The sequence below is a fragment of the Empidonax traillii genome, unplaced genomic scaffold (assembly GCF_003031625.1).
Source record: "Empidonax traillii isolate 1590-97213 ecotype Southwest subspecies unplaced genomic scaffold, ASM303162v1 scaffold158:size1480230, whole genome shotgun sequence".
Classification (NCBI taxonomy): domain Eukaryota; kingdom Metazoa; phylum Chordata; class Aves; order Passeriformes; family Tyrannidae; genus Empidonax; species Empidonax traillii.
This window is the reverse complement of record NW_020955351.1, coordinates 897,953-918,784: the sequence shown is the minus strand read 5'-3', so window position 1 is coordinate 918,784 and position 20,832 is coordinate 897,953. Positions and strand designations below refer to the sequence as shown.

The 20,832-nt window shown below is 48.0% G+C and overlaps 1 protein-coding gene across 4 annotated transcripts in view; it reads left to right on the top strand.

Moving 5' to 3' along the window:
• Window positions 1-20,832, top strand: part of NTRK3 (neurotrophic receptor tyrosine kinase 3) — a 215,013-nt gene that overhangs the window by 37,500 nt on the left and 156,681 nt on the right. For all 4 annotated transcript variants that reach the window (XR_003571361.1, XM_027884977.1, XM_027884976.1 and 1 more), the window contains exon 4: window positions 15,411-15,479. Coding sequence is in view for 3 of the 4 variants with exons in the window: in XM_027884977.1 (XP_027740778.1) it covers window positions 15,411-15,479 (69 nt within the window). In the remaining variant the exon portion in view is untranslated. The remainder of the gene's footprint in view (window positions 1-15,410; window positions 15,480-20,832) is intronic.

The window sequence follows — 20,832 nt, the reverse complement described above, 5'->3', positions numbered from 1 at the left end:
CTGTGCACGCGCTTGTCTTCAGACCCCAGCTGTGCAATCACAAGCAGATCACTTATCCCAGCTCTAATTGCAGGAGCTCAGGTTTGTGAGGGTTTGGATGAAGTTTGGCTTGGTATTTTTCCCCCTTACCCATCACAGAGTCAGGGGGGAAAGGCCAGATACCCATGAAGGGGATTTTCAGCATTCAGGTGCTCAAGTGGTAGACTTCAGAGTGCTCCAAAGTGCAGCTGGGCAGGGTCATGTCGGTCCTTAAAGGTTTGAAATTGGCTGTATTAGAGTAAGGGGCTGCAGGTCAACCTGATCACTGGAGTAGCAGTGGGTGACCTGGAGCCAGAGGTTTGGATCTAAGAATCACATTGGGTTCCTCTTCCTCCTCCTTGAATGGGGACAGTTAGTGCTCCATGGCCTTATCTGATTGTTGGTGATGTGAAGCCCATCACTGCTACAGAGGCAATTAATCCAAATTATAACAGTGGATTTTGCAGCTTGGATCTATGTCTTCTGCTGATGCTTGGACCAAGAGAGTTGAGTCTTTCCAAAACAAGTACTGGCAGGATGTGGGTCTGATGTAAACTGGATATTTTCCAGTGTCATTTTGTGCCATTACTTGAGATCATCTCAATGGGAGAAGTTGCACTCATAGGTTTCTGATCCCTGTGTGTATTTGACAGTCCTTTGGCTGTTGCAGGAATAGTCCTGGTCAATTGTATGCACTGCTTGTGAGGACCAGCAAGTCCAGGCTGTGGAAGACTTGTAGCCAAGATTTCTGGATGTTGGTTTTAGCAGGCAATGCAGCTGAACATAGAAAATGCTTGGTATTGACAGAAAACCTCAGTCTTTGGCTTGAGGCTGTACAAGAAAACTTTAGTGTGGTATGGTTCCTAAATTTGAGACATAAACCATCTGAATACATATTTACTATGCTGCTGTGTTTAGCACAGCTTATTGAGGAAAGTCTTGCACACTCTCAAACTCTCTGTCCCTTCTCCTAATGACACTGGAAGCCTTTGGCTAATTTATTTAATTTGATAGAGGGTTACAAGTCATGAGGAGATCAACTTCCTAAATGTATCATGAAAACAGGCAGAGTCAGAGTAAAAAAAAAGTTGTTGTAGTCCCCTGTGGGGAAGAATTCAGCCTTAACAAGTTCCTCATTAGGAACTGGGAAGTCCCCAGGGAACTCAGTCTCACAGTGCACCAGGAGCTGATGAACAGGGGAGGACACAACCTCTGTTTGCTGCTGGCCAAAGTGTGCAGCCCTCTCTGGTCATGGGGCAGTAGAGCTGTGCATGTAGGGAGAGTGAGCTCTCAGCAGGCTGACTAGACAAGTTGATATTTGCAGTTCCTGAGTCCCCCTTCACTGGTAAGCAGGTACTTAAGAGACTGATTCCCTCTAAGTATTTTCCTGGGCGGCTGCGTACCCAACCAGCCAGTTAGGAGGCACTGCCTTGTATCTGCAGAGGGTAATTGTGCACACCTTATTTATTGTGTAGTAAAGAAAACAAATTAAGGCTGTGTAATTACAGAGACAGGCATGCTTTTAAATAAGGCTTAAGTAGTCAGATTTCTATTTAGAAAATTAATAATTGCCATTTCTGTCTGCATTCAGAGGCTCTTCTTAAACTGTCTTCTGGAGGTTTATATGTGCTCTAAATTAGTTTGTGGGCCAGCCCAGACACAGCTTCTGTCAAAGACTGCCCTCTCAGCATTGCCTGCCAGAGTAAAGATGGGGTTGAGGCTCAAGCTTTCTCTTCCAGTCTTTACCCATGGAGACCCTGGCGTGCTTTTTTGATTACGGTGTGGTCAGATCACCAGCTCCACAGGCTTTTTTATCTATGTGACCATGTCCGTCCCTTTCTCTCCAAAATGAGGATTGAGGAATAACTGGAAGGTTCTGGCAGGAATGCCACAGGGACCTGCTTTGCCTGGTGAAAGACTTGAGATGGCTTGTTTTCATGGGCAAACCTGAGCTGTGATTAATCTGGAGCCTTCCAGAACCTCATCTGTCAGTTGTGTTGTTTTCTAAGGATGAGGTCAGCTTCAGTGTCCTGGTTGGGTTCATGGCAGCTGTGCAGCGATCCTATGAACGAGTGCCTTGGTATTGAATGTAGCTTTTTGCTTTGCCGCGGGAATTCCCAGAGATATGTTATGGGTTTGGGCTCTAATAGGCAAGATACAAGGCTTCATTCCCTGAAAACTGAGGGGGCTGAGGCAGTATGAATTTGGTGAGTTGCCCTCTGCTTTCTCCAGTGCTGCTTCAGGACAGGTCTTGAAGCCCTCTCTCAGCTGAAGCCTGTGCACTTTCAAAGGGCTGCAGGCAACTTTCTTGCGAGGCTAGTGAGGTTCACTTTCTTTGCTCTGTGTGTCTGAGAACTTGATGGAGATCTTACACTAAATAAAGAAATAAACAAAGTATCAGAATGCTGAATTAGTGCAACTATAATACTGTTGCCTCTCAGTTGAGGTTTGAGGGTCACTTTCCTCTGCTGTGGTTAATGATCTATCTCCTTGTTCTCTTAAAGAGCCGTTCTAAACTCTCTCTTTGCTCTCTCCAGTAACCAGCTCCAGGCCCTGTGCCTGCCTGCAACTCTCTGCTTGATTCTGGATGTCCTATTACCCTTTCTCCTCCTTCCTAATGGTTTCTCCCTGCTTTGTCCTTTCATCACTGCACTGCTGTCATACTCATCCTGGCAGTCTCCTAACCCAAACTGTCATGTGTTAATTGCTCTTGATTTCTTATCTTTACTCTTGAGTCAATGCAGCCTAACGAGCCTGTGTGTGTCAGCTGGGGCACAGTATATGACTATGTGTGAGCTCACTGGGAAGGTGAAGTAAAATGCATTTACCCAAGCCACCTCCTTGATTGTTTAATGTGTTTTATTTTGCATTTGCTAAATAGGAAACAAATTTCTCCATGAATATATATGGAAAATGAGAAGTATGAGGATGTTTTAAACAGCCTTTAAGTTGTATTGGGTGAGTGTTTCTTTAGTATCCCTAACCAGGCAGGCAGCTTGGGTACCCTTTGATTCCCACTTATACTCCAAGGGTGTTCCTGCTCCAACCCTCTCCAGGAGCAAACCTCTGGCTGTGGTTTACTCAGGGAGGCATTTCCCCCCATATGTCTCTAGTTCCATAAAATGCTGGGCATGCTTATGGCACAGTCACTAAAATAAACAGCTGTAACATCTCCTCTGCTTCCATGAACTTTCCTGTTCTCCCCATCTGCTTTGCCCCCTGGATACCAGTGTAGTGCAGGTCCTTGCTGATATGCTACTTGGCAGCAGTGGTTTGATGGCATGTTTATTCCCCATTTATTGCCATAGGTGACTGATAAGCAGTTAACTGCAGCTATTCCTTTTGCTGCAGTGGCAGAGGTAGGTCCTGAGTTTTACCAGACATTGTGCACAAGGCCAAAGGAGAGACCAGTTCCCTGCAGGGCTGAGGCTTTCCTTCAGGGTGGGTTGAAATAATTTGACCTGCATTCAGAGGGCTGGGTAACTAATTTTTGGCTGCAGGCTGCTTCACTTGGCTGTGGAGAGGGTTTGTTGCACTGTAATAGAAGGAGAGTGGTGAATTTGTGACTGATGTGCTCTAGTGGGACCTGAGGAAGAAAGTTTCCAGCTCAAGCACTGCACTCCTTTTGGCAAGATTTGTCCTGCTTCGCTTTCCCATCTGAAAACCTGGAATAACACTTGTTTCCTCTGTTTTTATTTGATCCATTTGAGGCATAACACCTTGTATGATTTCTAATGAAGCCTGACCTTGAGTTGTCTAATGCTGTTTTAACATAGGATGAGATATAACAACTCTATCACAAATAAGTTTTGCTCACTTGGATTCTTACTTAATGCCTACCACTCTGGTCCCTGGGCTCAGGACTTTACTGTGGCTCTGCCTCTCCTTCTTTCCTTTGAAATGTTGAGATATTCTTTCCAGCTGCAGTGTGAGACTTATTTCCCTTCCTAAATTTTGATCAGTTTTTGTGACGTGAAATGAGCAGCTGTGGTTTTCGCAAAGGTCCTGGATTTTTTTCCCATCCTGTCCTTCAAAAAAGGCTGCAGATGATGCTGGGGATGTTTGTGAGGTCACTGTAACATGAAGGTACTCTAGAAGAGCCTCCAACTCTCCCTCTTGCTTGTTCCCCAGACCCTGTGGCTCAGCTGGTTAGATGTGGTGCAAAGCATTTCTTACCTGCCTATGCCAGCGTGAGAGGTGCTGCACAGGGGGGAGGAACCTCCCTGGGGGGCACCTGAGGACATGGAAAGCTTCTAGGGGAGAGGGTGAACAATCACAGCAGGATGAGTGAAAGCGAAGTGACTACACAAGTTCTCTCCTGGGATTTTTCTTACCATGGTACTGGTTTACTAACAATATGATTGCAGGGCTGGTTTTCCCTTTTTGATATACCGGCAATGAGCACCAGGGCAGAAAAATAGAAACATTAAAATCATATGTTATTTGAGCAATAAGATACTACAGGGCATGAAAGATGGGACATTAATTCATGATGGTGTGTGACAAGTCAGGAATTTAAATGTCATAAGTTAGGCAGTCATGAATTTTATTGGAATTATAAAATTTTATTGCAATACTGGTCAAGGGGTGGAGTTTCCCACCAACCCCCTCCCCTTATTTCTATTTGGGAAGGGATGAGCTGTGAATTATGTCGGATTCAAGAGGCTGTGGGGTGTTTACAGGGCTGCAGGTGAGACCCAGGGATGTGTGTCCCCGGGGAGCTGTGGGTGTCTTTAGCCGTGCTAGTGACTGTGGATGAGCATATTCCACGCCTGCTGTCCTCCAGCACGCCTGAGGTCGTGGTTGGCCCTTCCCGGCTCTGCTGCCCAGGGAGCCCTGCCGGTGCCCACGGATGTCCCGCGGGATGGGGCCGCGTTCAGCACCACGGACAGGGCCGTCGGCCCCTCGTCCTCCCTGCCTGCAGCCTGGCCTCTGACCCAGCCTCCCCGCCTGCACTGAAGCCTCCCGGCTTCCCCACCTCTTTCTCAGCCAAGCCTGCAGTTTGCTGGCAGCCCCTGTCTCCTTTACCCTTGTCTTGGAACAAGTTCCTTCACCCTCCAGTCCCAGCCAGGCTTTCCGGGCAGTGAGGGATTAGTACCTGTGCACTCCTGGCTGCAGTTGTGAGCAGGGTCAAAGTGTGATCCTACCTGTGGGTTGCCCGTTCTGGTTTCACAGCCAGCAGTGCCTTTATGCTGCTGTGAAACCGGCCTGCCCGGGTGCCTGTTTGGCAGCTGAAATACCTGCAAGATCCCTGAAAGTGTTCAAGGCCAGGCTGGATGGATCTCTGAGCAATATGGTCTAGTGGAAGGTATCCCTGCCCATGGCAGGGTGGTTGGAACTAGATGATCTTTAAGGTCCCTTCCACCCCAAACCACTCCGTGATTCTGTGAAGGCTAGCTTTCTGAACTGCAGTGTTTCCTGGCACTGACTTTGCTCTGCAGCGTGAATGGAGTTGTTTTTGCAGCACCACTGCCTGGCTGCTGTCTAGGGGTTTCTCACATGAGTAGTTCTCTAGGACATCTGCCATCCAACCTCACTGCAACTGCAATCCGTGGGCTTTGGCTAAATGTTTGTTGTATCCAGTTGTGCATGTTGGTAATTGTGGGTAATTTGCTGTCTCAGAATAATGAAAGAATGCCTGCTGCACTCTGAAGCACTCAGTGCTTTGCGGTGATTAGTCTTTTCATTTGAAGATATTCCTCACACAGCCCAGCAAAAGACACTTCTTTTTAAGTGTGACATGTATTGAGAAGAACGGGAAAAACATAACTTCTGTGTCCAGACACTCTTGTTTGTTTTGACAGGGCTAACTGTCAAAGGCAAAACATGTTTCTGCTTTTGGGGTGGTTAAAAATGTGGAGTGTAGCAGGCAGGCTTTGCTGAGCTTTGGCTGTATTAAGTCACCACCAGTTCCCTGTCCCCCTCAGCCAAGCGTGCCCGGAGCTGGGAGGAGGCACATCGTGCCACAGCTCAGGTGTTGCTGCAGGCAGGTCTCTGCTCAGAGTGTTACTCCTCCCTGTGTGCTCAGCTGCTGCAAACAGGTTTTGGGGAAGAAATACTCCTGTGCCCATGCTCAGGTGCACTCCAGGCATCTGCTGCCTGCTTGCTCCCCATGCCCACCCCACGGGCCCCTGGGGGGAAGCAGCAGCCTGGTGCAAGGCAGCTCCCTGCTTGGTGCTGTCTGTCTCCCAGGCTGAGTGTTTTCCATGTCATTTGATGAGGCATAGCTGGAGCATGTCAGCCTCACCTCCTGCTGCGGCCAGGAGCCTCTGCGCAGCATGGGAGGTGGCAGCTGCCATCTCCACTGGCTGATGGCATGGTCCCTGTGCTTCCTCATGTGGGTACCCCCCAGCTCTGGTCCCTCACGGTGCTCAGCTGCTGCTCCCAGGCCCCTAGTGCTGTGGGTGCAGGTAGCTCTGCTCCCCGCCGAGGTGGGGTGAGTGCTGCAGGCTAACGGCAGGCTTTCTTTTCATTAGCTGCTGTAAACACAGCTCTCTGGCAGCAACCTGCTTTTCTGAGCCCAGGAAGACCATTTTTCCTTTTATCTATAATTTAGTGAAGTGTCAAGCCACAGAAGTTTTAATGATAATAAGCAGCAGAGGAAATTTATTTATTCCCTGCAAAGGTGGGTTTCATTCCAGGGCTGTGGATTTTTTTTTTTTTTTTTTTTTTTTTTTTTTACACTTCCTTCACAAGAAATGTTGTCTGCTCATGCAATGTACCTCCCTCCCAGTGTGTTCAAGCGACCTTCCCTGAGAAGTTCACCACTGCAGTTCCTGCTTGGCTCAGTGGCTTTCCAGCCCTCTCCCACACAGGACCTTTGGGCCAAGTGAACTAGGAAAGGAGGAGCAAGGAAAATATAGTGAGGTGGGAGCATTCACATGCTTGGTGAGGTGTAATGGGAGATAAGGGATTCACGAGTTTCCCGTCTTTCACTTCCTCCTGTTGCTGTGTATCGCTTACATCTGCTTCCCAGACCAGCCTCTGTGATGGATTTGACTGCTGAGGAAAAGCAGAGAAGGGCTTTTTTGGGATTACACGTAGCGCTTGCCTTCTGTCAGCCGATGAAGCTGCCAGTGATGACTGGAGATAAAAAGTGGATCGATGTCGTGTGGAAGGACCAGGGCTCCTTCCTGACGAGAGACTGGAGTTTGGGGCTGGTCAAAGATGAGCAGGGAGTGGGGATGAGGCTGTGGGAGGGACAGGGACCAGTCTGGAGAGATAGGGTTGCAACAAGGGCTTGAAGCAAAGAGTCTTTTGGAAAGAAGGTTGAAATAGAGCAGAAGGGGGATGGGTTGTAGAAGAGTTGATATGGAAAATGGATCTGGGGAGGAGAGGGAGGGTTAACTGGGATAGGGAAGAAGCATGTGTGTGTGGGAGACCTGCAGGGGGAAGCAGGGATAAGGGAGAAATGGGTTTGCTAGCAAATACTTGGGAACAGTGCCTCTGAATTAACCAGAACCTTCCTCTCCCATTTTGATGTGGCTTTGGAGGCAATATTAGAATCTTCCTAATTATTTTTCTTGGACGAGTTTTGCGATCCTGATGATATTAATTATTCTTAAAGGTCAACAGCACTCACTTGAATCCCCTTCTGTTCTATCATGTAATCAGTTAATTAATTGGAAACCATTTAGCAGAGTCTGCTGAGAGCTTACCCTGCCTTATGCCCTGTTGTTTTGCTATTGCTGGAGATATATGTATATATATTCATATTTATACCCCTTCCTTTCTTCAGAGGCTCTGCAGAGCTCTCTGTACCATCCCAGTCCATCTCATCCTCTGGCACCTTTCCCTCAGTCAGGCAAATTGGGGCTCAGGCCCAGATGTTAGTTTTGTCTTCACTAATCCCCTGCAAGAGCAGTGTTTGAGATTATTCAGGGCTCATTGATTTCTGGGCATCTGAGTAGGTGGGGATGTTTAATTATTTTTGTTTTTTTTTTTATATATAAATTTGGTCAAGAGCTCTATAACAGCTGAGAGCACAGCGCTTGTTCTGCAGGGAGAGTGATAACCAGACCCTCTCCCAGCACATCTGTTCCTGATGTGTTGGCATTGAGGCTCTTGTGTGAACCTTCTCCCACTGTCTGCCTGGGCATTTGGAGTGACCTCCCATCTGGAGTGGTACCTCCTGTGCATCTGTCCTTGCTGCTTTCAGTGTATCCAAGGGGAGGTGGTGGGAAGCACATGGGAGCCTGGATGCCTGGTGTTCATGGAATCATAGACTCCTTGAGGTTGGAAAAGACCTTGGAGTCCATCAAGTCCGATTATGGCATACTTGGAGATGATGCTGGGCAATGTTTTGAGGGCATGGATCTCCTTCCTTTACCATCTCCTCGAGCTGTGCCTTGCCCACAGCACTGAGTCCTCTTCTCTCACACAGAGCAATTGGGTTTGCTCTGGGCTCACTGGAAACCTGTGAGCAGGAGTCATTCCCCAGTCATTCTCTGTTCCCAGCTCAAAGAACAGTGCAACTTGAAGCAAACAGGCAGGGTAAATCCAACTCCTCACCTGGAGCTGTCAGCTGGCAAGCCCTTGTTCTCAGTCAGCACACATCTCCAGCATTATTTCTGCATGCAGAAGCAGGAGGGAAGCCCAGCACACAGTTATATTTTGGGCCTGGAATTACTGCAGTTTGAGACAGGAGAGAGAGAGTGGGGGCAGTGCAGCCCTGAGGACCTCTTGGCTGTAGGAGGGCAGCCATGGGCAAGGGCTCTTACCCACTGCAGGATGATTTTTCTTCTCCTTGAGCAGAAGACTGGCCTATTCCATGAAAGCTGCTGGACTCTGCCCTGCAGGGAAGCTGGCAGGCAAAGGGAAAGCAACTGCAGGGCTGACCTAGCTTTTAACCTTTCCTAAAGTCCTCTGAAAGCGCCCAGATGTCTTTGGAGAAGAGCAATGGAAAGTGCACACAACAAGGGCGAGATAAGTGTAGTTCAGAGGGTCAGATCCCTGCATCTGATGTGCCTCGAAGCGCAGGGGACAACATTACCCACATCTGGTGACGCCTTCCCATCTGTGCCATGTGCTGAAACGAAACTGTGAGCAACAATGAATTCTGAAGGGTGATTTTTCTCCAAACGAAGCATCATGCAGCTGGGAGATGCCTCAGAAGAGGTGACTTAGAGGGTGTGGAAGTGTCATGGGGTAGGAGATGGCCTTAAAATAGCCCTTAAAGTAAAGGATGGGCTGGGTTGAAGGCAGCAGCAGGACATGGCTTGCTGTGTTGGCAAAGGCAGTGGGAGGAGAGGCGTGGGGCGGATGTGCTGCTGGCACTAGCCGTGGGAGCCCTGTGACAGAGGCGTGGTGCCTTCCCACTTGCTCTGCAGCTTTTGTTTTGTAATTCTGTTGTTCATAGACCAATGAAGGAGACCAGCCCCTTCCACTTTCCTCAGCACTGTTTCAGTGGCAGCTGGGAATTTACAAATCAGGGTCCTGCAACTGAGAAATGCAGAGAGGTTGGTGGTTCCTTCTCCAGTGTCACACCTCCAGGACCTGTGCTGTGCATGTGGAATGGTAGGGTCTCTTCCTGTGTGTCACCCATGATGGTCTCTCGCTCCTCTCTCGTGCAGGATGCTCTGAGTTGGGGAAATTATTTCAGATTCTGACTGTAGCCCTAGAACAAGAAACAACCTGTGGAGAATGAGATGATAATGTGATGGCATGTGCTGTTTGACATGTGCCTTAAAAGGCACAGGACAGAACCTGTGGACAGGAGAAAGGAGTTAGTTCTGCTGCCCAAACTCACAAAGGAAGATTGAACCTTGCAGCCTTTTTTGCTTCTGCATGTTTGAGGTCAGTAAAGACCCGGGAGTTGCTGAGGAGTTGCTTGATTAGCAGAACTGGGTTGTAGGTAATGCCAGACCATGGCTGAGGACCTCTGTAAACTGTCACTCCTCTGTAGCACCACTATACACATTCTGGTGAGAAGCCTGGACTGGGAGGAAATGGAGGAGAAATCCTCTATAAAATCTGAGGCTGACCAGGTCCACAACCCTGTTCTGCTCACTCTGCTTCCTGAGTGTGCAAGGTTTGTATGTGCTTGGCATTGCCTGGTCCTTTTTCAGGCTGTCTGAAACATGTCCTGCTGGGGTTTGGTGCTGAGCCATCAGAGATTTCAGTTGAGTCTAATATTTGCAGAGCCTGATTTGTGGGGAGACCAGTCCTGCCACAGCTTCTGGGACTTGTTGGGGTAATTTTAGCACATTCATTAAGGGAGGACAGTACATTTTTTCCCTTAATGAGCAAAGCTGCTTACTAAACAGGAAGCAGAGGGAGGGGGACGGGGAGGCGGGTGATGGGGAGTGTAACATTGCTTTTAGAGGTCACTGGAGTTATCTGGCAGGGATAAGCAAGCCCCAGAGTAACCTTCCAGCATTTGTCTGGTTCAAACCCAAAGATTTAGGAGCTTACTTGCTGCAGATATGAAACCTGGATGGAGCTGCCCCTACAGCAGCATGTGAGGCTGCTGACATTATCCTCTCCTGTGGCCACCAGCACCCAGCTAAGGCTGCAGCGAGCTGTGGGATGATGGGAAGCACCTGTTGTGCCCAGATATCAAGGGAGTCCCGTGCAGTGCGATCAGCATATCCAGCACTGGGGACCATGGCTGAGGATGTGCATCTCTCCTCATTTCTGAGGCAGTCGCTCGTGCTCCCTCAGCCCCAGCTGCTCTGCGCAGTTAATCCTCCCCAGTCAGGATTGTCAGAGTGGCACCATGTTATTAAAATGTGTGAAAAACTTCTCCCATGCAGAAATAAACGTGTCAGGTTGGAAACAAGGGCGAGTGGAGGATGAAACTATGAGGAGGAGGCACAGGCGTGCAGGGTCCCTCCCCAGCAGCAGCTTTTCTGCCATTGCGTTCAGCTGAGCTGCATAAAATAACTTACAGTTTAATTACAGGGGCTCCTGCTTGTTGATGTCATTAATGAGGCAACTGGCTTAATTTAGCTGAATAAAAATTGCTTTAATAGTGGAAACACTGTTGGCTAATTGAGGGGAAAAAAAAACAAACCATGCTGTCCCCTCTTCACTGAAGTCCCCTTGTTCTGGGCCACACAGATCCAGACTCCTCTTTGTCCCACACCCACACATCCCCCTTTAAACCCAGGAGCTTGTTTGGGAGCTGTACCTCCATGGTCCCATCTGTCCCTTGTGCTGGGACAAAATGGAAAGGTGACCTCCCCTTCCCTGCTGGTCACCAGCAAGTGCCTGCAGGAGCTGTGGGAGAGTGTGCAGGACATGACATGTCCCCTCCTGAAATGTATGAGGAGGATGGAGGGAGAGAGCAAGAACTAGGATTTAGCTGTCACTCAGTGATAGCATCCTGTGTTTGAGGTGTGGGAGGATTGCTGGTGGAGAAGGATGGTGGGGATAGGGCGTGATGAGCCACCTGCAGAGCAGGAGCCTTAGGAGCACGGTTGCTGCAGCAGGAAGATTGCGGAGTGGTGCTGGGTCTGAGTCATGGGTGGGATCAGTGTTTGCTGCCCTGGATCTGGTCTGAGGGCTATCCAACACCCTCTCCCTCCCCAGCTCCTTTAAAACCTGCTCTGGAGGTAAAAAAGACCCTGGCAACTATTTCTAAAGACTGTCTCTGTGGAAAAGAGCATCTTGTGAGTGATGGAGAAAATGTCCCATGGCAAAGAAGCAGTTTGAATATGTTCCAGGAGCACTGATGGCAGGTTTGTCCTGAGAGAGACTTGTTCATCACTGAGAAATACGCAGGGAAGGCATTTTGCTTCCCTCTGCCTGTGTTTCCTCGACGTGTGATATGCCATATTTTATTACAGGTGGAGCTGATGCATAGGCTGTTATAAAGGTTGTCTGGCACACTTTGCTGCAGGACTGCTTCCCCTTTCCTATAACTCTGCCAAATTTTAATTGCTCAGGCTGAAGTTTTCTGTGTTGGGTGTCTGCTCCTGGCAGAATTCTACATTTTATTGTTATTTCTTTCTAGTTTCACATAAGAACTTTCTCAAATGCTTGAGGTAGTGGAAGGGAGCAGGGGGAAACAAGCTGTTTTGCTCAAACTAGAAAATGCTGATGATGCTCCTGTTACAGAGCAGCTGCATCCTCCTTTTATGGAGGGGCAGAAAGTTTGTCAAAGGACAGATTTTGCTTGGAAGACTTGATTTTGTTCTGGGACATCTTATGTCAGCAGAATAGCTTTTGATCCAGTTGGAGGAAGAAGTTTAATAAAGGATGTTTGGGAGCAGATAGGGCAGAGGAGGAGGAACAGTTCTTGTTGGGACACTGGGGTTGGGCTGGGAGAATGTAAAAGTAGGGAAGATCATAGGAAATTTGGACATGGATAAGGAAATTGGGACTGAGAAGTATTTGGGAGTGGTTGGAGAGTGATGAGCAGTGTGATTCAGCCTGCTAGGAGGGGGAAGCAACCAGGTCAGGATGGAGAGAGCTGGCACTGTTGAGCCACAGCACAGGAGGACGGGGGTTCTTGTCATAAGAAGGATTTGGAGGTGGCAACAGACTTTCAGCCTTGGAAACAGCTACCAAAAGGCAGAATGGGCAACTGGGACTGGGAGAGAACTAGCCCTGACTGAGAGTGCCTTGATTTTCTCCAGTCCTCCCTGTTTATGCTGTACAGAACACTGGGAAACTTGGTGCAGGCAAGGTTTGAGCAGGAGGGGAACCTTGCAGGCACCAAATAGGATTTACAAAGTGCTGGAGGTCAGAGCTTCACCTGTAGAGCTGTAATTTAATCTCCTCCTGTGAATGTACTGTGATTCCATCTCTAATTACGGAATCACATGCTACCTTCCCTGTGAAACCTGCCCCATCTAGCATGTGGGGATGTATCTCTTCTGGGGAGAAATCAGTGCTGTGCTATGAGGTTTCTCTGGAGGAGTTCTATCTTTTGCAACAAAAGTCAGTAGCTGTACACTTTGTGCAATCCCAGTCCTGGCATCTCTGACCTTTGGAGTTTTTGTGACTGAAATGATGTATTTTTAATGTGTGTTTGTGTGTAACCCCTTTCTTTTTCTGTGCTGAGGTCTGTCTCTGAGGCTGAGGAAGGACCTTTCTGACATTTTGCATATCTGAGGTGTCTGTTTCCGATGATAAACATGTTCTTCCCCATGTGTGTCCTGACTGATCTGAAATCAGCTGTGGGTGTGTGTGCTCTGACCAGCCCTGCAGAAGTTGATGGTCGGGTCAGATTGAGCAGCAGCTTTGCCATTTGAGAGCAGAGTCTCCTGCCAGACGTGTGCAAGGGAAGACCCATCTCCTCTTTGCCTAAAGCTGTTGTGGGTTGTTGTCTGGGGGAGGGAGGAGGTGGTGGGATTTGGTTTCCAAGGACTGCAGGAGATGAGAAGCGGAGCACATCTGCCTGGCAAAAATCCTTGCATTAGTGGGGTTGTATCCTTTCTCCATCTCTCTGTGTCCTAAATTGTAATAACACGATCATGCTATTTTTGATTCCCTTATTTGCGTGGAAAGCCTGTTGTTTTTTCTCTTCTCTTTCAGAATCCAATTTTCTCTTGACATTTCTGCCTAATGTAGCAAAACATGACCTTTGAGAAAGGACATTCCAGTGAGATTCACTCCCTCCTCTGCATCTCTGCCTTTCTCCCACATCTTACTGTCTCTCATGCATCCCCTTTACGCTTCTTTCTTCTCCCTGGGCTGGGGGAGGGAGTTTACTGTCTCACTTTTCAGTAACAGTGAGCTGCTCCCTCCCCTCCTACTTTTCATCTGTCTTTGCAAAGTTTCCAGGTGCTCAGCGCTTTGCGGTGGATAAAAGGGGGACTCTTGTTATATTTTTATTCCTCCCTGCTTGGCTTCACCTGCCATTTTTGCCACCTTTATCAGAGGCTGGAAGCAGTTTGTCTACAGCCATAGGAATGGTGGGATCATAGTCATGTGAAATGAGGTACCTGTGGTTTGCCGTGGTTTCTGCCGCGGGGTAGTCTGATGTGAAGCAGAGCCAGAATTTAATGAGGCAGCACTGTGCCATCGTGGTGTTTGGGATTATTCTTCTGCCAGGCTCGTGGAGAGCCTTTGGGACGATGCTTCGCTGTGTGAGCAGCTTCCCCACTCCTAATTGCAGAGTTCTGGGCTTCGCAGCATCGCTTGTGCAGGTGGGACAGGACAGAATTGCTTTTCCCTTGCTGCAACCGGGTGTAAGGCAACAAATAAACCTATCATCCCAAATCCTCGTGCATCAGACCTGTGCCAGCAGGAGCCATTCAAGGGTTTGCTCTCTTGGTTTTACCATGTTTCTGCAAATTAAACAGGGACTGGGGGCCGAGTCATCTGGGCTGTCTGCTGTCACTGCTGTGCCACCTTGTCTCATACCTCCTGCCTGGCCAGCCTGGAGTGGAATGAACCTCCAGGTGTTTGGTGCCTCTGGCCCTTCCTTGCTCTTCCCAGCAGGCAGGGCTGAGGCAGAAGGGTGTCTGCAGCCTTGCACTGAACTGCCCTGCCTGGGGCTCACAGTGGGGATGGATTTGGTGAAGGGTGTGAGGCAGCACCTCCTGTGTGTTCTGGAGATTGCAACATTTGGTTTTCTCCCAGAGCTTGTGACCACCCATCCCTCTGCTTCCCCCATGGACTGGTCACTCGGTCAGGGGCCCTCAGGCTGGCTGGGTGTTCCTAGGAAGGTTGTCCACCACAGAATGTGTTTTATTACCATCTTCTTATGCTGTTGGAAACCCAGTGCTTTCCTCTTTCTGCTTTCCTACCCCAAACACATTTAGTTTGGTTTTTTTTTTTTTTCTTAATTCAGTTTTCAGTCGCTTTTCAGTCTTTCATCCTCTCTGGCTTTGAGCTGAAGAGATGTCTACTGGGTTGCAAAGCTCTCCCAGGTAGATGAGATTTATGTTTTTGCAAGTTTGGGCAGATGGAGAGAGGGATGGGGAGCTGTTGGCTGCTGTAGCAGTGGTACCCCTGGGTGCAAGCAACACACAGTCATACCGGGACACCTGGAGCTTACAGCTACTGCAGATCATTTGATAACACCTTGGGTAATCATCGTGCTGTCATTTGAACCTGGCTGTTACTATTTTTAACGTGAGGTTTGTACTTAATTTTTTTGTTCAAGTTCTGAAATTAGACTTGTTCTTTTTGCTTATGGTTGGTTGAGCTCCAGATTCATGGGCAAGAATCAGACTTTTTTTTTTTTCTCCTAACACTGCAGCAGGATATAAATCATTTCTCCTTAAAAAAAAAAAAAATTAAATGAGAAACTTTCATTTAGGTTTGTCCTCATTAAAATCTCTCATTATTAAATCTAAACTTGCATGCTGAACTGCCTGATGGCATCCCTGTTGAGGAGGACGATGAGATCTGTGGAGGTGGTATGGCCACGTGCAGGAAGAACTATTTACTGTGACTACTTCTTTTTTTTTTTTTTTTTTTTTCTTGTTAATTTTCAGAGACCTCTCCGGGAACCGCCTCACCACTCTGTCATGGCAACTCTTCCAGACCCTGCGACTCTTTGAACTGTAAGTCCCGCCCTGGGGTTATCTCCTGGGGGAAGAGGGGAGGCTGAGAGGAGGAATGATATCCAAATAAAGCTATTATTTTGAAGCCTGTGAATGATTACCTAAAACTCCAGTGGGCAGCACCATCCTTGGAAGGGTTTCCTGGGTACAGGAGCAGCAGAGCAGAACTGCTTCTCTTTTAACTTCACAGCAGCTGGCTAATTAATGTCGGGATGATGAACATGCTTGGGGTAGTAAACGGTTGACTAACTCTGAGATCACATTAGAAATACTTACTAGGGCAGATTTTGAGTGAATCTTTTCAAATACTTGCTCTTCATCTGTTGCAGGGTAGGAATAACTGTTTTTCTTTAGTTGGTAGACATGCTTTGTAAAATGCCTCGGATTTTTAGGCGAATGATTCCCTTGCTCTCTAACAACAGAGACACCTCCCAGCTCTGATGTGGGAGATGGTGAGATAGTGACTCTCCTGGGGCACTGGTGGCCTTCAGCCTGCTGAATTATTGATAGAGCATTCAGCATCGTGCTTGAAGAATAAGTGGACACGAAATCAATGGAGCGTTGCCCTGATGACCTGTTTTGTTGAATTTTAGAAATAGTTGTTTGGTGGGTATAAAAAAATATATATGTAGGATTTGTCCCAGAGGATCCTGGGAAGCTCCATTCATCCTCACCAATGATCAATAGAGCTGTAAGCTAGAAGTGACTTATGAAAGAATAAAGACAGTCTTTCAAGTGGGAGTAAGTGTGTTATCACCGGTGTTACTGCAGTGTATTTTATTTCTGTCAAATTGTTAAATGAAAAATACTAATAGTGATATTAGAAAATAGAGAAACACCCTTCTGATGGGAAAATTTGACTTGCAGAGTTAAAATGCTGAATTTGGAATTTGTCTCCTCACTGATTATAGCTCTAAATATTTTTCAAGTTCTGGCTCGAGTTTCAAGTTTAATAGCATGAGTCATTTGTATTCTTAGACCTTTACTTATTGTCATTGTGCTGTCTGGCAAAACTCAGATTGATGGTTGTTACCCAAGAGAGACCCAAGAGTGGAGGAGCAAATGGGGCTGCAGTCTTGAGCTAGTGGCACTGGCAGGGCCTGGGGTAATGGTGAGCCTGCAGATTAATGGGAATATTTCCAGTGGAGCTCATTTTTATGTGCCTTTGCTCATATTTTGTTTCTTCAGGCACGTCCCAGGTCTGCCAGCCCCCGTCAGGCTCAAAAGACCAATACCAAACAAAAAGGGAATTGAGAAGTTGCTTTTGGGGCAGCAAAGGGTACTCTACCTGATGAAGAATACGTCTGTGTTGTCCTGATATGATGATCCTGGCAGGGAGCTAGTGTGCTTGGGGTGGCTTTGGTTGCTGTCAGCAGGGTCACCTGGGGCCAGCACTCCACAGCATGGCAAGCGGGAAGGAGCTGAATTACTTGGCTCCAGTTGGAAATGTGCTCAGAGCTGTTTTCTTGGAGATAACAAGCCCCAATGAATGAAAGAAATGATGCCTGTAGAACTGTGGGAGATCACAGGGCTAGTTGGAAGGAAGCTGTGATGGAGTGGGAAAGCAATACCGATGTGGTGTGTGTTGTCCATGGTGTCCCATAGGGACACTTGGCATCGTGTGGGGCAGGAGCCTCAGCTGAATCTCTCCTACTCCAGGTTGTGAAAGGGCTCTTGGCAAACCATGTCCTGGCACCAGCTCCAGTGAGCAGTTTAGACCTACAAATGTGCCTGCCCACAGGGCCTGCCTTGCTAAGCTGGAGTAAGAGCCTGGTCAACTTTATTTTTCCTGAAGAATTACTTTGTCACTGGAACTTCCTGACAAATGTTCTGATCTGAGCTCTTTGTCATTAAGAATCCTCCATCCGTGTAAGCATAGCTAGGATGGAGACTACCAGAATAATGTGATGATGCTGTTCCCCAAGCATGACAGGAGAGGGGTATTTTACCTGATAGCCACAGGGATCTCAGTGCACAGGGATGTGCCTGCAGTGTCCTTCCTTGTCCTTCCTGGGACCATGAAACTGCCCTGCTGAACCTTGGATTTGCTGGAAAGAAGGCAGCACAGAGGTGTAGCCTGAGCTATGGGCTCTGAATAATCAATCATTCACATAAAGATGTTGGAAATTAAGGTGAAGGCATATGTTGTCTACATGGTGCTAGAAGGATGGGACCTGTTGGTAAGAGAAAGCAATTCTCCAAGGTAGTGAGGAATTACTAATGGATGTGTAAAAGTGGGAAATACGGTATTTTATTAATTTTTTTTTTAGAAATGCAGGGGATGGGTGAGTAAGAGACAGTTTTTTGGCACATTGAGCTCCGAAGAGGCTTCCAAAATCAGGAAGGAGATGGAATACATGGCCCACATAAAGTGAGTGTGAAACACTGGTGAAAGCTAGAAAAGGATTTGCAGATTGACATCAACCAAGGACTTGAAGTTGAGCCAAAACTCTCAGGAAAGGGAGAAGGTGGTGAGCAGCAGAGACCAATAGAGGAAGTTAGCCCGAGGAAAGCAAGCTGAGCAGCAGTGTTTGGGCACAGCAGTGGAGAGACCAGAAGACTCCAGGGACACATAGATGCTGGCATAAGTCTGCTCTTCTCCAGAGGGTTAGGGCAGTGTGGAGGGTTGTGGGACAAGCACATTTGCAGTGGCTCACCAGAGGCACCTTGTATTGAGTGTCAGTGCCCCTGTGCTACCAGGCAGTTGTGGATCCAGAGGGAGGTTAGTCATCAAAGCTGAAAGTGTGACTTAAAAAAAGGCAGCTTGGAGCAGTGGAGCATGTGGTGATGGAACTGATGGGAGGATTGTCTCCAGGAGAGTGTTGGGAAGAGAGGAGCTACAACTGATTGTGACATGGAGATTGCCGGGGAACATGAGACCTGATAAAGCCACTCAGAGTGAACAATGAGGAGGAAAGAGCAGAAGACTAATAGGAGGACCAGACAGGTGGATGGGAACTTGAGGCTTGAAACTGCTGCTTGGCTGCATCCAAGGCATCACAAGCTCATGAAGGTGGTATTGCTTTAAAGAAGAGTTTCTTGTTTAACATAGCTGAGATTTTTCCCTGCTGACTCACTGAGGAAAGGATGGCAAAAATGAGGCACCCTTCCAGAGAATATTATCTCTTGCTCTTTCTGGCCAGAAACAAGGCTTGGAATGGTTTCCAGTAACTCCAGCCCTAATTCCCACAGCACGGGCTGACCTTGACCAGCAGGGCTCAGGCTAATGAGCACAGAACTCTCCTAAGTCTGAAGCTGAGTGTGTGCAGGGAAGCATCTGACACATGCAACAGCTCATAAACATTGGACTTAGAGCCTTTCTTATCCAGAAGTCACAGCTGGTTTCCTCTGTCATGTCCTTGGCTTCCTTTGTCATGTCCTCAGAGAGCTTAGGGCTGACATTTCAAGAAATTCCTTCCCGGAAAGACCTAAGACTCTGGATCCAATTACGCCTTTGGTTGTATAAAACCTTGTAGTCCTGAACAACTTGCCGCTCTGCCTGGCCCATCAGCATTTCTAATACCAGCAGTCCCTGCCAGCTTGCCCTGCAGTATATTTTTGCAGTGCTCCAGGAAGAGGCTGTGGTGGGGATGGGGCCCAGCAGCGTCTCTGTTAATGTTGTGAGTCCAGTTAAACATTGTCTGTGCCTCTAGCTTAGGAACTTCCTGCTGCCAACAGTCACACTAATAGAGCTGTAGCTAAACAGTGGGTACTTGACTGCTCTCTGCATTAGCTAATCCAGCTGTCAGACACCAGCAATCACTCCATCGCTCCATAGAAAGTCCTTCCCTTTCTATTCCATCCCTTTCTGGCAGGGGTTCGGAAGCACCATTGTTGCTTCTGTTGCTCTGGTTGGAACATCAAGAGAAGCCCTGGTCCTGGGAAATAAATAGAAATGAAAAACAAAATTAGATTTTGTTTCTCTCTGCTGAGTGCTCTTTGGTTCTCCAGTTTAGGCAAGTGGCCTCAGTCCCAAGGTAGGAAGAGTGTTTTAATTGCAAGTGTACAAAACCTTGGCAGCAGTTTTATGTGAATTGAAACAGACAGGAGAAGTGTGGCAAGGATCTCTGCTGCCCTCTGAGAGGCTTTAGCTGCAGACAGCTTTGCTTTAGCTGATGAGTGGGGAGGCATGGGACAGGGCATGTGTCTCATTTAGCTGCCTAGTCTGGGGAAAAACTGCTCAGTGTGTGTGAAGTTCTGTCTGTTTCAGTACATACTGGAATGCTGATGGCATTCACTCCCACACTGGTTCATCGTGGTGTAGGCTGTCCAGGCAGTTTTGGGAGACAGTGGGTACTGCTTTCTGTAGGGAGCAAAGGTGGGCTCAGACAGGCACCTGCAGAATCACTGTTGGTGAAGAGCTGACTTGGTGTCTATATGGATCTACGGTTTCAGCTTTGATGGGTCATTGTCCCATCAAATGACAGTTCAGGGCATGATTTTTTTCCTCTTTTCCAAGGACAGCGTGCCTTTTTTTTGGGAAGGGGCTATGCCCAGCGTGCACCCTACTGAAGCCTCTGCTTTGCCTGAGGCTGGTGGATGGCTCAGGCTTATGTGCAGATTTCATCTCTTTTTGGGCCAGCTCCTTGAGTCACAGAGCATCTCTGCTTGTGCAGAGAGAGCCCAGTTTGCTTGTGGCTGTGATGATACTTGCTATTTCTTACAGGCATTTTCAGTTTTAAGGAGGCTTGAAGAGGGTGTGGGAGTGTGCTCCACTCCTGAGCACCTGCAACCAAGCAATGCTTTGGCAGTAATTGCAGGCTACATGCAAAAAAAAGCTCTTTGGGTTTACTTGTCTGCTCCAGGAGTAAGTTGGGCTGTATACATCCCACGACAAGGAGCCTGCCTTAATTCTCACTGCAGTGCCACTCCACCCATGGGATGGGAGATGTTTCTGCAGCACATGGCGATGTGTTTTGGCCCAGCAGTGGGTTTTGTCACCTCGTGGTTCCCAAGGCATTTTCCTCTTTGCAGAGAAGAGAAGGTGAATTTTTATCTCCACAAGCAGAGGGTTGTAGGTAGTGGAGATGTGTTACAGAAATGTGGGAGGAAGAGTTGGAAGGAACCACAGCTGCTAATGATCCCTGCAAGGGATGAGGCCTGAGCAGAGAATTGGAGGTCCAGGTTTTTGAGCAGGTGCAGAACAGTGAAAACATGGAAATCCCCACACACTTCTCCAGAGAGCTGGCTGGCATGGCAGGGCAGGCACCAGGCAAGGAGGGCGGGCGCCTTCCACATATCAGGAGTGCTTTTGGCAATGCATGTTAGGGAAAAAGGGTGCCCACATCTGTGCCCCTTCTACCCGCGGCGCTGTGCCAGCTGCCAGTGGCACTTGGTGCATCCAGCCTGTGAT